At 43.5% G+C, this 14,775-nt stretch overlaps 1 protein-coding gene across 6 annotated transcripts in view; it reads left to right on the plus strand.

Annotated features, from left to right (window-relative positions):
* FGFR3 (fibroblast growth factor receptor 3) overlaps window positions 1-14,775 on the plus strand; it is a 173,072-nt gene that overhangs the window by 139,840 nt on the left and 18,457 nt on the right. For all 6 annotated transcript variants that reach the window (XM_068275813.1, XM_068275830.1, XM_068275839.1 and 3 more), the window contains 4 exons: window positions 2,530-2,640; window positions 8,244-8,434; window positions 12,308-12,430; window positions 13,769-13,839. In XM_068275813.1, the coding sequence (XP_068131914.1) occupies window positions 2,530-2,640; window positions 8,244-8,434; window positions 12,308-12,430; window positions 13,769-13,839 (496 nt within the window). The remainder of the gene's footprint in view (window positions 1-2,529; window positions 2,641-8,243; window positions 8,435-12,307; window positions 12,431-13,768; window positions 13,840-14,775) is intronic.

A 14,775-nucleotide genomic window follows, 5' to 3' on the forward strand; every position in this document is an offset into this window, starting at 1 on the left:
CTGTGCAGAGTCCTGCCTTTTGTCCCTCAAAAATGAAGACTGACTTGTTTGATCATTTAAATGGACACTTGCAGGTATAATATTTAACCCTTTTAAATCAATTTTTACGATCATCTATGTCCCCCTCCAGTGCTTATTTGTTTCCGGTGTGCTGGGGATGGGGCGGGGAGGGAACGTGGGTGATTGTGAAAATGCTGCTGCTGCTGGCATCCAGAGGATGTGTGCCTCTTCACTCTAGGGAGGAGGTTACCTTGCATTGGGGGAAGGGGGTAGGAGTTGACTCTCTCACACTGTAGCTCCACCCCGTGCAAGCACACCGGCATAATATCATTTTTACATGGCACAGCGTGGGACTGAAGAGGACCAGAAGTGTCAGACTTTGCCCAAAATACTTATATCGGATTTTAAGTTTTAAACTAAAAATAAGACTAGAGGATCCTAAGAAAGTTCTGTTAAGGATTGGGACTATAGTTGATTTTCACTTCAGGTTTTCTTTAAAAGGTGCTTTACCTTTTCCTCCCTTCTGATCCTTAAAGGATACCCGAACTGAAATGTGACATAATGAGATAGACATGTGTATGTACAGTGCCTAGCACACAAATAACTATGCTGTGTTCCTTTTTTTCTTTCTCTGCCTGAAAGAGTTAAATATAAGGTATGCAAGTGGCTGACTCAGTCTTGACTCAGACAGGAAGTGACTACAGTGTGACCCTCACTGATAAGAAATTCCAACTATAAAACACTTTCCTAGCAGAAAATGGCTTCTGAGAGCAAGAAAGAGAGGTAAAAAAAAGGGTAATTTCTTATCAGTGAGGGTCACACTGTAGTCACTTCCTGTCTGAGTCAGGACTGAGTCAGCCACTTAAATACCTGATGTTTATCTCTTTCAGGCAGAGAAGACAAGCAGTCGGCACCGTCTTCATATGCTCTTTAAGATTTATTCAGCTTCAGTCATGTATACACGACTGAAGCTGAATAAATCTTAAAGAGCATATGAAGACTGTGCCGACTTCTTTTCTTCACTGTTGACAGGATTGGTTATCCTTACAGCCTGGCACGTCACCTGCAATTGTCGGGGTGCATAACTACACTTGAACATCTCTTTCAGGCAGAGAAAGAAAAAAAGGAACACAGCCTAGTTATTTGTGTGCTAGGCACTGTACATACCCATGTCTATCTCATTATGTCACATTTCAGTTCGGGTATCCTTTAATAATAAACTTTAGCTATTCCCAATGCATCCTCTAACTGGTTATCCTTTCCTAGTACTCTCCAGACCCCCAATACATCCCAAGACCCTGACATTGACCTACTCTAACTATAACATCCTCTGACATCCAAACCTTAACATTTAACCATCCATGCATATATAAATACATACATTAACATCTTGACTGCTGGTTAAAGAAAAGTATTGGGAACCAGACTCTGTGGCAACCCATGCTTAGTGATATAAAATACAGTATATGATGCTACTATAATAATAATAATATAATAAAAATTCCAAAGCCGTCAGCTGTATGTATGTATGTATGTATGTATGTATGTATGTATGTATGTATGTATGTATGTATGCAGGGCCGGTTTAAGCAACAATGGAGCCCCAGGGCAAAATAAACCTGGGGGGCCCCCCCAACATATACCCCGGAACAAAAATCGGCATTAGGGGACCTTTTTTGCAGCTGGTATAGTCAGGGTGTGAAGTCCCAATCGGTCGGAGCTCCACATTCTGGCTATCCCAGCCTGCATGGGGGACAAGGGGTTAAAAAGTTTCAGGAGGGGGGACCCCACATAATTATTTTTTTTTAAATTACCACACTCTAAACATAAAAAAAAATTGGGAAAATAGGAAAAAATGCCAGGGATCTTCATACAGCCATATTGCGCTGTATAGCGATCCCTGGCCAATGCGCTGCGGTTGCGTATAGACCCCCTGGAAACCCCGTCAGGAAATTTATTGCGCTTTCGTTTGATGCATGTAAAATGACACTACCGTTAGGTTTGCTACTAAAAGTTACATTTACCGCATTTAAAACTATACTTTTTTCCTTCTAAACTTTAAAATTGATTTTCTCAAAAACTATAAGGTGAAAAATTGTTTTTTCCTCTTATTCCTAATGATCTCCTTAACATATCCTGCAAATTTAGGGTTTCTAGCATTTAAGGTGGATTTGCTATTAACCATTAAAGTCGGCAGGTTTTTAAATGTGTTTTTTTTTCCTTTAAAACTTTAAAATCGATTTTCTCAAAAACTATAAGGCCGATTTGAAAAAATTTTTTTCCTCTTGTAGCCACTGGGGGCCCCTACAAGCTCTGGGGCCCTGGGGCAGCTGCCTCCTTTGCCTTAATGGTAGCGCCGGCCCTGTATGTATGTATGTGTGTGTCTGTCTGCCGCGCTGTAATTGGGTGTGGCCCTGATTGGATGGCACCCGTACTCCTGCCCTAGCCCACCAGCTAGTATTAACATCATTCTAATGTAATAGTCGAATGATTAAACCCCAATACTTCTTTGTGTTGAACATTTTGCAGATGATGCCACAGATAAAGACCTCTCAGACCTGGTGTCTGAAATGGAAATGATGAAAATGATTGGGAAGCATAAAAATATAATAAATCTGCTGGGAGCCTGCACACAGGATGGTACGTATCCTTCCAGTATATCCTGTATGTTATCTTAAGGAACGGAGTAGCCTCCAGAATCCAAGGAGCACACACTGGCTACAAATAATGGAGAACTTATTGGCATTTTCTGTTTATGAAGCCAGGGTAGCTCTGATTGACCGGACTAGGAAACCACCTGTCCATGCAGGTCATATAGAATTATGGGGAGTGTGATGGTATGTCGGTTTTAGTGATGGGTTAGTAGTTACCTACTCTAATTCATGATTCAAATGAGGCTTAATTGCTTCAGCTGTGTCCATGGGAGAGGGGCGGTTAATTACCCAGAATTCAGTCATCTTCTATGCATCCCAAACATCTTGCACGCGGCCTATGGGACGTGTTGCAAGACTCACTACTGCACTTCCTCCTTCCAGCATGAAGGAGGAAGCGCACGGTATTGAGTCTTACAACGTGTCCTATAGGCTGCGTGCCAGGCGTTTGGGATGGAATTCTGGGTAATTAACCCCGTCTCCCATGCACACAGCTAAGACAATTAAGACTCATTTGAATCCCGAATTCGAGTAGGTAACTACTCCTAACTACTCGTGAGCCCATCACTAGTCTGTTTTAAGAGTGAAGAAGTAGGCCAGCCTACTATATGGACGAATGCAATAAAATCCCCGGCACTGTCCCCCCTAGTATAAAATATGGTTACGGGTACCTTGTGCGTGCAGTATACTTTACCTGTCGTTGTCCGCCTCTGGCTCCATGCTCCGCCCGCCATCTACATAAACACGTCCCACATGGTTGCCGGCATAAACGTGGGTGCATGTGTGATGTCACACATACACCCACGTATACGCCACCAACCACATGGGGTGCGTGTATGCGGATGGAGCATGGAGCCAGTGGCAGGCACTGACAGGTTATGTACGCACGTGGGGGCACATTTTACACTAGCGGGGACTGTGATTGATTGGGAATCGGCCAGTGATTTATGGCGCCCAACAGATCTCTCTTCAGTCAGAGAGAGATTTGTCTCTCGGCCTATCTGCACATAAATCATCTTGTGTATGGACGCCTTTACTGTGTTGGACTATACCTATAAGGATTGTTAAAGTGTAGCGGTTGCAACTTAGTCGGCTTTTAGCGTTTTGTGGAGTGATTGTTACAAGAGCAAGTCGACACCTAATTGGCTGCCAAAGAGAAATAGGCTGATTGGTTGCCAAGAAAGACTGCCTTCCTCCAGTAATTATGTAGGAGTCATTTTATTTTGCAGCCATAAGTGGATTCAGATAGATCTCACTACGTGTTTACCCCATGCCTGTTTGCATTCACCATGGTTGATGTTATCCTCTAAAAAGGGTACTTGAGAAATCGCCCGCTCCCTTTGCACGGCCTCTTCCTGTACTACAAGTTAGGCTGTCTGAAGCCATTAGAAACTCTCTGCTTAGCAGTTTTCGATAAATGATGTGTAATAAAGGACATCCTGGGTTTTAAAAATAACACCGGTAATAAATTAGCCTGTCTAAGAAGCAGCTGCTTGGTTAGACGCAGACTGCAGGAAGAATGTGGCAGAACGCAGCATTTCCCTGCCTGCCAAAGAGAGGATAGTGTACAAGCTTCGTAGAGAGAGCACTGTACAGAGAATATCGCCGCTGCCGCAATCCCACAGAGGAAAACGCCACATGGGTGTAGTCTGGGCAGTATCCCTGCCACTGTCAGCCAGGATCTGTATAGTATATGATCTGACACAAGCAAAGAGTGCATTGTAGGGTAGCAAAAATACGCAAATCATATTGAATCAAGTTACAGAAAGCAAAACTTTTAAATAATGTATTGGTTGAAAGCTACAAACCACCCAGCGTAAACAACACAAAATAACAGAAGCAGACATCAGTCAATGGCTATGGCGTCACATGTCAAAGAACGGTGACAAATAATCAGGGCTGTGGAGTCGGTACAAAAATCTTCCGACGACTCAGTTTCTGAAAGTCCAACTCCGGGTACCCAAAGTTGCTCAGACTTCGACTCCTTAGTCTAATACTTAACAGGGCTGTGGATTTTGTACAAAAATCATGCGACTCCGACTCCTCAGTTTCTGAAACTCCAACTCCGACTCTACAGCCCTGCAAATAATACCGGTATAGGAATCCATTTATGTACAGTACAAGGCTACCCCAATAACTAAAACGCAATCCTAGTTGTATCTAAAAAATAAATCAGCAAAAAGACTTATGTAAAAAAAAAAAAAAAAATCCAGAAAATCATATTAATACACAGGACAAGTATCATTAAGGGGTGATTATGAGAAGACTATTATTTAATCTAGGGCTATTCTAGGAGATGCATTATTCAAGCCACTACCTGAGATGACAGTTTAACATGTATTTATACTTACCTGGGGCTTCCTCCAGCCCAATGAGGTTCGTGGAGGCCCTCGCCATTTTCTACGGCAGCTCCGTTCTGCTGCTATCTGGCCCGGTAATCCGGCCAGTTGTGGCCCATCAGCCCGGCTGGGCCACGCACGCTACTACACCTGGGAGCTTTCTGTGACAGGGGACAGCCCCATGGGGTTCACGGACCTTCTTCTCAGGTTCCCTTTAAATAAAATGTTGTCTGATTGGCCTGACCAGTCCCACCATTTGCACTGTATTCTTCAGCTGAATACTCACCAAAAGATGGATCGGGGAACCTACAGCTACGCGACCTGATGGACGCATTCCCCAATCCATCACACGGCGGGAGTGAACGATAGTTCAAGCGATCACTGTTATTTTGAGTGGGAGTCGTCAGGGTTCATCTGCTGTGACGGTCGTGATCACCGCGCATCTAAAAGGATCATGTAAAAGTAATCCTGGCACGAAATCGCTGAAACAGTTGTCGCAGAAAAAGTCATGTGTTGCTGGAAATATCATCAAAGTAATACATAGGCCTCCCAAGATTTGGGTAGAATGTCCCAGTGGAGTCTTAAGATTGTTTTGGGTGAAAGTTTTATAGTCTTTTAGGCTCCAAACTTCCATAGTGCTTGACTAATGCAGGAATTTAGTGGTAGTGCAGAGAGAAGTGCAATACAGTGCCATGAAACCATCTGCAGCTGACCCTTTAACATGTGGAGATTGGGGAAATTAGTGGACATTGGCTATCATTCATGAACAGGCTGTCGGTAAAAAGAATTAGTGCGGGAAAACACCGCTGGCGAATTTTTAGACTTCTGGGTGGGCATTCATAAAGATGTATCCATGTGCGGAGATTCCCCGAACTAAGCTGGCGGTAGGCAGGCGGTAGGCTTGCGGAGACACGGAAGCTGCCAAGTTGATACATTTCTCCGTGTTCCGCTCTGCTGCAGCTGCCTGGGAGGTCTGTGTGTCTCCATTCACTTACATTGGTATCGCCACATCAGAGTGAGCGGTACTTCCCGACCTCACACTGCTTGCGGTGTTCTTTATGAATGAACATTTTGCTACATTTGTACCGATAATCACCGCACAAGGCGGTGATTTATCACTCTGCTCGGTAGTGTCATTTTTCCATGCGGAAAGAGGCTTTATGAATGCTGACTTTGCCGAGTGGTCGGTAAAGTCAGCTGTTTTAAGCATTTCCGCATGCGGAAATGCTTTATGAATGATAGCCATTGTCAGACGGAACTAGCAAAAAAGGGCGCACAGGGATAGTGGACAAAAAGGGCGCCGCCATAGACTGCAATGCAAAATATCGGCTATTCGGCGCCCGACAGGAAAAAAGGGCGCACGAGAAATAGCGGTTACAGGGATCGTGTTAACAAAGGTTTTCGTTTACAGGATAAAGTTTTTATAACAAATATCGTTTACAAGTCCGTTTAGACTTTGTATTATACTTATTTTTTCGTTTGTTAATTTCGCTTATATGGGTTTTAACTAGTTTTTTTGTTATAAAAATGCGCTTATAAAACTTTAAAAACTAAAATTTCGTTTACACTTCTTTTATCATTTAAAATTCGTTTTCATATGTATAATGCTTAAATAACGTTTCTAAAGCTGATTGTATTAGAAATACATCGCTTATGGTATTAACTTTGTTTTTACACTTCTAATGCGTTGATTATAGTTACTAAAATATCGCTTTAAATATTACTGTTATTTTAAGATTTCTACGTGATTTTAAGGCTAGTTATTCTATTACAAATTACTGTTATTTTAAGATTTCTACGTGATTTTAAGGCTAGTTATTCTATTACAAATATATAAATTATTTTATTCATGTTATTTGGAGTGAAGTATTTTAAGGATTAAATATATTATTGTTTATATGTGTTTAGCGTGTTTTGTGCAGTGGGGATGGTTAGGTTTAGGCATTACTAGGGGGTCTAGGGGTTAGGGATAGGTACAGGGAGGGTTAGGACCAGGGTGGTGGTTAGTTTTAGGCACCACCAGGGGGGGTCTTAGGTTTAGGCACCAGAAGGGGAGTCTTAGGTTTAGGCACCAACAGGGGGGTCTTAGGTTTAGGCACCACCAGGGGAGTCTTAGGTTTAGGCGCCAACAGGGGGGTCTTAGGTTTAGGCACCAGAAGGTGAGTCTTAGGTTTAGGCACCAACAGGGGGATCTTAGGGTTAGGCACCAACAGGGGGGTCTTAGGGTTAGGCACCAACAGGGGGGTCTTAGGTTTAGGCACCAACAGGGGGGTCTTAGGTTTAGGCACCAACAGGGGGGTCTTAGGTTTAGGCACCAACAGGGGGGTCTTAGGTTTAGGCACCACCAGGGGAGTCTTAGGTTTAGGCACCACCAGGGGGGTCTAGGCGTTAGGGATAGGTACAGGGAGGGCTCTGTATGAGAGTAAGGTTAGGTATAGTTATAGTACAATATATGTAATATATACAATTTATTACATTATGTGTATTTACACAAAGGGGTGTCTAGGTGTGAGGGATAGGGATAAGGAGAGATATCTGTGACCCTAAAGTTAGGTATAATTGCAGTAAAATACCTGTAAAATCTACCATTCTAGTACTATGCTTAATACAAGTGTAAATATCGTTTTTGCTATAGACGCAATTTGACGTTTCATTTCAGAATTCGTTTACTGTTATAGACGGTATTTTGCCATTTCATTTCCGTTTATTTAACGTATTTAGCACTAAATTATCGTTTATAACCTCTTAAACGAAAAATACGGTTTTGCATTCAAACTTCTAATTTCGGCTACACCCCGCGCCCTTTTTTCCAGGCGCCCTTTTTTGATATACGCTTGTCAGACAGATGCAGAGCCTACGGGTAGTTAGTGTTGAGTGGGGAAGCCTTCTTCTTGAACACTCCAACTAAGCAATGCTAAGTTATTCCTCAGTAGGTAGTGACATCACTGACCACATGACCCCACTGGAGATGTGTTGTCATGTCTTTGATTGAGCATGTGTGGGATAAGTGCTGTGCGGCGTCATAGGTATCCTGTAGGCTCTGCATTTGTGGGGAGCGTCTGTTATCTCAGCCCTCACTGTGTTGTATATGTGGTTGTATCCATTCATACCCATGAGGAGGTAAGTGTTGCTATGGTCTGGGCCTTCATTTCCTCACATCGACCTTTGATTTGTATCCATGCCTCTAGAGCATATGTATGTCTCTTTATTGATTAATGAGGTGTAACCTGTTCCTCTTGGTGTTTTTTTGCAGGTCCCCTCTATGTCTTGGTTGAATATGCATCCAAGGGGAACCTCAGGGAGTATTTAAGGGCGCGGCGTCCTCCCGGGATGGACTACTCCTTTGACACCTGTAAAATCCCTGCTGAGCAGCTGACATTTAAGGATCTGGTATCTTGTGCCTATCAGGTGGCCCGTGGGATGGAGTACCTAGCATCTCAAAAAGTAAGTTTATTGATGCTACTAATAACTGATGCTTGGTACTTGTCGGCTTCTTAACCATATCCTCTCCTTACAGAAACCTTGCATCGTTGTCTTCCTCAATGCATACCTGACATTTAACCAGTTATACGAAACATGCCACCTGATTACTAATAATAGCACATTTAGCCAGCTGAGCCAGTCACAAATTTGATCAAATTAGAAAATAGGCAGAGAAACCGACGATTTGATTTACTGCTTCAAAGACATTAGTGTTGTCTTCATACACAATACATTACCTTGTAGAAGAAATTTTGGAAAAAAGGCTTCTGAAAGCTATATAAAACTCCTCCTTTGGCCTCTGAGGAAGCTTTGTCTTAAAGCGAAACAGCTGTCAGGCCTCCCTCACCCCCACTGTATACCCTGATGTGTCTTCTCACCGTGGATTAAAGGTATATCTTTTGCAAAGCTCAGTGCCTTCATCCTTCTTCTTGCCAACTATATAAAACTCCTCTGGAGGCTTCTCCAAACCTCCATAATCCCACTGATGCTAGTCAAGACCCCCTTCTTCCGGTCCATGTATGAGCACGGCAGCACTACTCAGGCGTAAGTACAACCTGCGCAGTTGCACAAAGCCACTGCACAGGCACAAGCCGCCTGCACACTGCAGCCCACTCGTACACTAACTGGAGAGTAGCCATGAGAAAAAGTTCAACACGCTGCTGTTGAATATGCTCAGAGGGTTCCAGCGCTGGATCGGTGGGGTCAAGGAGGATAGAAAAAAGCCTTTGGATTATCCAGAGGCTTCCCTCTAATGAGGTAAGTATCTAAGTTTAACTTTTTTTTTCCTGACAGGTACACTTTAATAACAGAAGTCCTGTATTCAGCTATTTTCAAAAGCATACCGGCAGTCCCCGGGTTAAAGGGGAACTTCAGCCTAAACAAACATACTGTCATTAAGTTACATTAGTTATGTTAATTAGAATAGATAGGTAATATAATTTTTTACCCACCCTGTTTTAAAAGAACAGGCAAATGTTTGTGATTCATGGGGGCAGCCATCTTTTTGGTTGAAAGGAGGTGACAAGGAGCAGGAGACACAGTTCCAACTGTCCTGTGTCCTGATAACCCCTCCCAGCTGCACACACTAGGCTTCAAATGTCAAATTCAAAATGTAAAAAAAAAAAATTTGCAACAAAACAGCAGAACGAGAGCAACAACTTCAGAAATCCCATCATGCTTTGCACAGCATCAGGGGAAAAAAAAGCCCGGGCAGTTTTCTTCTGTGCAGCTAAAAATGAGGCTTGGATAAGAGAAACAAAGTTCTGATGCTGTGATACTGTTAAAGAAACACCAGGCCTTTTCAGTGCTGCTGAGTCGATTTTTAGTCCGGATGTTCACTTTAACGATCGAGATAGGGACTGTAGGATGGCTCTTAACCTGAATCTGTCCATAAAATGAAACTCTGTGCCATCTCCGTCCACTGTACCTCCTCTGTGCTTCCAGTGTCCCCCTTTGTCACCTCTGTCCCCCTGGGCCCTCGGTGTCTCCCTCTGTCCCTTGGCTGTGTCACCTCTGTCCGGCTCTGCCCCCCTTTTACAAATTCAAAGAGAAAATGGTTCTTAAAATGGTACAATTACATTTTGCTGTTGCAAACTGGGTACCAGTTTAAAAACATTTTTTCTTTGAATTTGTAAAAATCGAGGTCTTTTTGGAAAAAAAAAGTGTTCACTTGTTCCCACCCTTTACACTTTCAGTCTATTTGTATTGGCGGGTCGTTCGTAAGTGGGGGACTACCTGTATTGCAGGCAAGTGGGAAACTTGTTGAAAGATAAATTACAATAACTGATATAACTAGAAATACATTTTTTAAGCACATTATAGTCCTTCTTTAGTTCTGCTTGAGGGTATCGGGTATCTGCATTTCAGTGTCAGTTCACCGCAAGGAGAACCGCTAAGAAATTTGTGGCCGTTTTTAGACCGCCTCTAGCTTTTTAGATTAATTTAATTTCATGTTTATGGCTTCCTGATGGGCCTTGTGAGGTGATTCTGGTTCCTGTGAAAGTTTGGAATATCTCCACTAGCTCACAGACGAGCAGCGAAAATTCCCCAGCTTCTCTCCTAGTGCAGATTAAAGTGCGAAGAGATGTTTTGTATTGGAAGCTGAGGCAGACAGGACAGTGGGATGTCAGCACTTCATTCTCTGCTAAAAAGCTCCCCTGGTGAAGCCGTGATAAACAGGCCACCTCTGTAGTCATATATTACTAGGACAGCAGCCTTTTCTGAGGCTGATCACTGCGCTAGACATTGTAATGGCTGGTTGGCAGAGAGGGGGGGGGGGGGGAGGGCAATGACATAGACGGCAGACTGAGCTGTTATCCCATTGTCCTCATTCTCAGTACACAGCAGGGTGAGAATAAAGGACACCGGCATCCCTTTAGCTAACACGCTGTCTGTGTATGCGGGGATCAGAGCTCTGCAGAGGCAGCAGATGCTGCAGACAGAGCAAACTCTGCAAGTTGTCAGAAGTAGATGACTTTTCTTTTATGCTGCCACAGAACGAATGTTGAGAACGCCGGAGAATGTTGTTTTCCCAGAGCCTCTGCTTTCAGTCACTTTACAGTCAGATACGAAGAGCTTTGAGCATTGCAGGGTCCCCAAATTACTAATACCTTAAATAGTTGCAGAGGCAAGAAACTGCATCACAGGTGAAGAGTGCGGGCTAATTTCCAACGACATCCCAATGTCTCACATTATTGTTGTTCATTTATAAAGTGCTAACATCTTCCGTGGCCCTGAACAAAGTAAGGCAAGACAAGTCCCAGAACATTTATATTGCGCTTTTCTCCTGACAGACTCAAAGCGCCAGAGCTGCAGCCACTTATGCCCCCTGCAAGGGCGACCGGGATCATTAGAGAGCCTTGCCCAATGACTCCTTACTGTTTTATGAACTGGCATGAGCCTTGATTCAAACCCTGGTCAAAAGCTCAAAACCTACATCAAAGGCAAAAGCCTTAGTAGTACCGCTATCCAGCTGACCCGAAGAAAGTATATGTATACCATTGTCTGATTTATTCTGTAACAAACATGGGGTACATAATAGAGATGATGGTAATACACCAAATCTAAACATTGGTACAAAATACAGAATTGGCAGATGTAATAACAGTGACAAATGTAACAGGATGAATAAAATCTATAACAAATCCCAAGACACAAAAGGGTGAACCGATAGCCAATTGAAAGTCATTTGGCTCATTTGTATGGAGAGTAATTTTTTGGATGCCCGTTTGGCTTTTCAGGGACTCATTGAGCAGAAGATTCAAGCACTTTATTGCCATTGTGTAACATGATGTAATTAGAAGAAGTGGTGCATCATGAGTTGCCCATTTCTCACATTGAAATGACCGATTGCAAACATGTTCTGTTTTAAGAAGACAAATTGATATGTGGGCCCGTATGCATTTCACTTTTTCTCCTGAGTTTTCTCCTAGGCGATTTTTTTTTTTCACACCTTGCCATAAAATGCCTTTTAAACCACCAGCAAGCAAGAACATGCTCAAAATAATTTTGATAGTGCTTGTTCACCAATTGCTGGGTACTATTTGAATTGTGAAAAGCTTAGAAGTTATTTTAAAGAGAATATGAAAATTATCTTCTAGGAGATAACTCGGGAGAAAAAAGTGATTGCATATGGGCCGTAGTGTTGTAAAGTAGGATGTAACCTGAATTTATACTGTAAAGTCAGGTTATATGCTAACCCAAACGATTTACAAACTCGCAATGATTGGTTTATCATGACACTGAGAAGTGCTGGGGGAGGGGATAAATATTAATTAGATGTAGAATTTGGCAGATTTTTTTCAACATGTTGTATTTTTTGTTTCCTCCCGGCAGTGTATTCACAGAGACCTGGCAGCCAGGAATGTACTCGTCACAGACGATAATGTAATGAAAATCGCCGACTTCGGCCTGGCTAGAGACATACACAACATCGACTACTATAAAAAGACCACCAATGTAAGTTTCCATTCGCAGCGTGTATATTTATTAGAGAGCTGTGTATTGTGAACATGTAAAATAGTAGCAAACTGTGACCACTGCAAAACAAAAAGATAACTGATGTTGCAAATGGAACGTTTCAGTAGCTAATGAAATATATTTTCAGTTGCGAAAACATTTGCTTCTTCTTCAAGCATGGGAAATTGTCTGTGCTTTCATGCTCCCCCTCCCCTGCCAATCAGGATGCAGAAGGGGTGTGGTCAGCATGCAACTTCCTCATTTAGCGGCCAGCGATAGGGTGCAGGCGTAGTTTGGATATCACCAAATGAGAGTTGAGCTGACCCCAAGGGATAAACCAAGGAATTTAAACATAAACATTTAACTTGATTGGCCGGGGAAGGGCTTGAGAGGGATTCGTGTAAAAACCTATAAAGTGTACAAGGGCTTTAATTAAAAACAGTTGATAAAGAGCCATGAAAGGGTCTGATGCATTTGGATCTCTTTTACTGGATAATAAGTTATAGTCCTGTATCCTCCCCACTCCTCCGTACTCCAACCTCTGTAGAGGCTGATTTAGAGACCAAAGAGGCCCTGCCTAAGATCATGAAGGTTGAACGTTCATACCGGAAAGCCTGGACACAGGTAGAGCTCCCTGCAGCCCTATTGTTTTCAAGGAATGCTTAAGAGAAGACAGGTTGGAAGCCTTTTACCCTACGTCCTCATAGCTGCATTTTTAACATAAATCCATTACAGTGCATTTTTTGAGTCTATTCATTATTATTGTGGCCATTTTGGCAAAGGGTGAGGCGGAAAAATGTCTCACCATGCACCTGCACAAACTCAGGGTCTGCGCTGATTACTCTTCCCTGAGTTGTAGCAACTTGGGGGCACATTTGGGCACCGGTGGCCAAATTAACCTTTCTTTTTTACTAATTTGTGTGGTGCCTCGGCTGAAACTCCGGGGCCAAAATCAATCATGCAGCCCGAAATCCGCTTTATGATTGCGTCTGTGATGGATAATTAATGGTATTACAGTAAAGTAAGCAAAGGAGAAAATATGTGAGCCTTTGCATAGCTGTTCATGTTATTGTCTGGTGGTAACTGCTGACAGGGCTGGGAAGATTATAGTAGAAAGAGATGACAGGGGCCAGCACAGATTAGCATGTTACGCAGTGGCCACCTTTTGCTTTGTAACGTGTTTATCTGCACCCATTTTCCTTGCTCACGATGCGGCAGAAGCCCCCGGACAATACAAGAACGTTTAAGCTGAGGGATTACGGCGGAAGGTGGGATGGTGCCGCTGTGACTGGACAAATGTGCTGATGGGCCGCGTCTTTTTTGTCTTCCCGATTACAGGGTCGGCTGCCTGTGAAATGGATGGCTCCGGAAGCTTTGTTTGACCGTGTCTACACTCACCAGAGCGATGTGTAAGCATTAATGCCGCCTCTCCCAAACACGGACATGCCAGTCTAGCCCTGATCTGAGGGACATTGTTATAGGACCAGCTTATGTTTGTGGTGCATACAGTCGTTTTTTCCAGTTGCAGCAAATTGTGATGGAGTTTGTTTTCAGAGTGTGAAAAGGGACTTGTCTGCTTGTGGTGCCCCATGGCGGCGGTTGCTTTGCCTTAAGACCCATTTAGTACAGATAGACCCACCACAGAATAACTTTGCTAAGACAAGAACAAAACAAAGCAAGTTCTGTAATGCTGCTCCTTAAAGCAAACCTATTTTACTATCCTGGGGCTTCTTCCAGCCCCCTGAAGCCTCCCTGGTCTCTCGCCATCATCCCACGCCCAGCCGTTCCTCCGGTGTCCCCCTCCAGCCCTGGATACGTGGCTCTGTTCCGTACGTGTCCTCTATTGCTCCCATTAGGGAGCGCTCTGCAGTTGCACAGTAAGCAAAAATTGCTACAGCACACGTGCAGAAGGCTCCTTGGCCGTGGGAGTGCGACAGCGGATGTGCAGTGGCCGGCCGACTCGTTAAGTGCACAGATTACACAGCAGAGAAATGGCTGAGCGTGGGATGACAGCAAAGGACCAGGAAGACTTTGCGGGGCTGGAACTTGCCCCAGGTAAGTAAATGGGCAATTTATTTTTTCTACTTTTAGGTCCACTTTAAAGAGACTCTGTAACAAAATTTTGAGCCTTATTTCTTCTTTCCTGTAAGTTCCTATGCCTGTTCTAATCTGGTCTGTCTTACTGCAGCCTTTTCTAGTTGCACTGTCTCTGTAATAAATCTTATCTTCTTTCCTCTGTCGGGCTCAGGTTGGAATGTGTGGAATGTGCAGCACTGCTTGTGATAGGCAGAAGCTTTACACACCCTCTCCAAGCTCTCCTCTCAGCCTATCGCGCTCTGGTTAGC

The sequence above is a fragment of the Hyperolius riggenbachi genome, chromosome 1 (genome assembly GCF_040937935.1).
Source record: "Hyperolius riggenbachi isolate aHypRig1 chromosome 1, aHypRig1.pri, whole genome shotgun sequence".
Taxonomy (NCBI): domain Eukaryota; kingdom Metazoa; phylum Chordata; class Amphibia; order Anura; family Hyperoliidae; genus Hyperolius; species Hyperolius riggenbachi.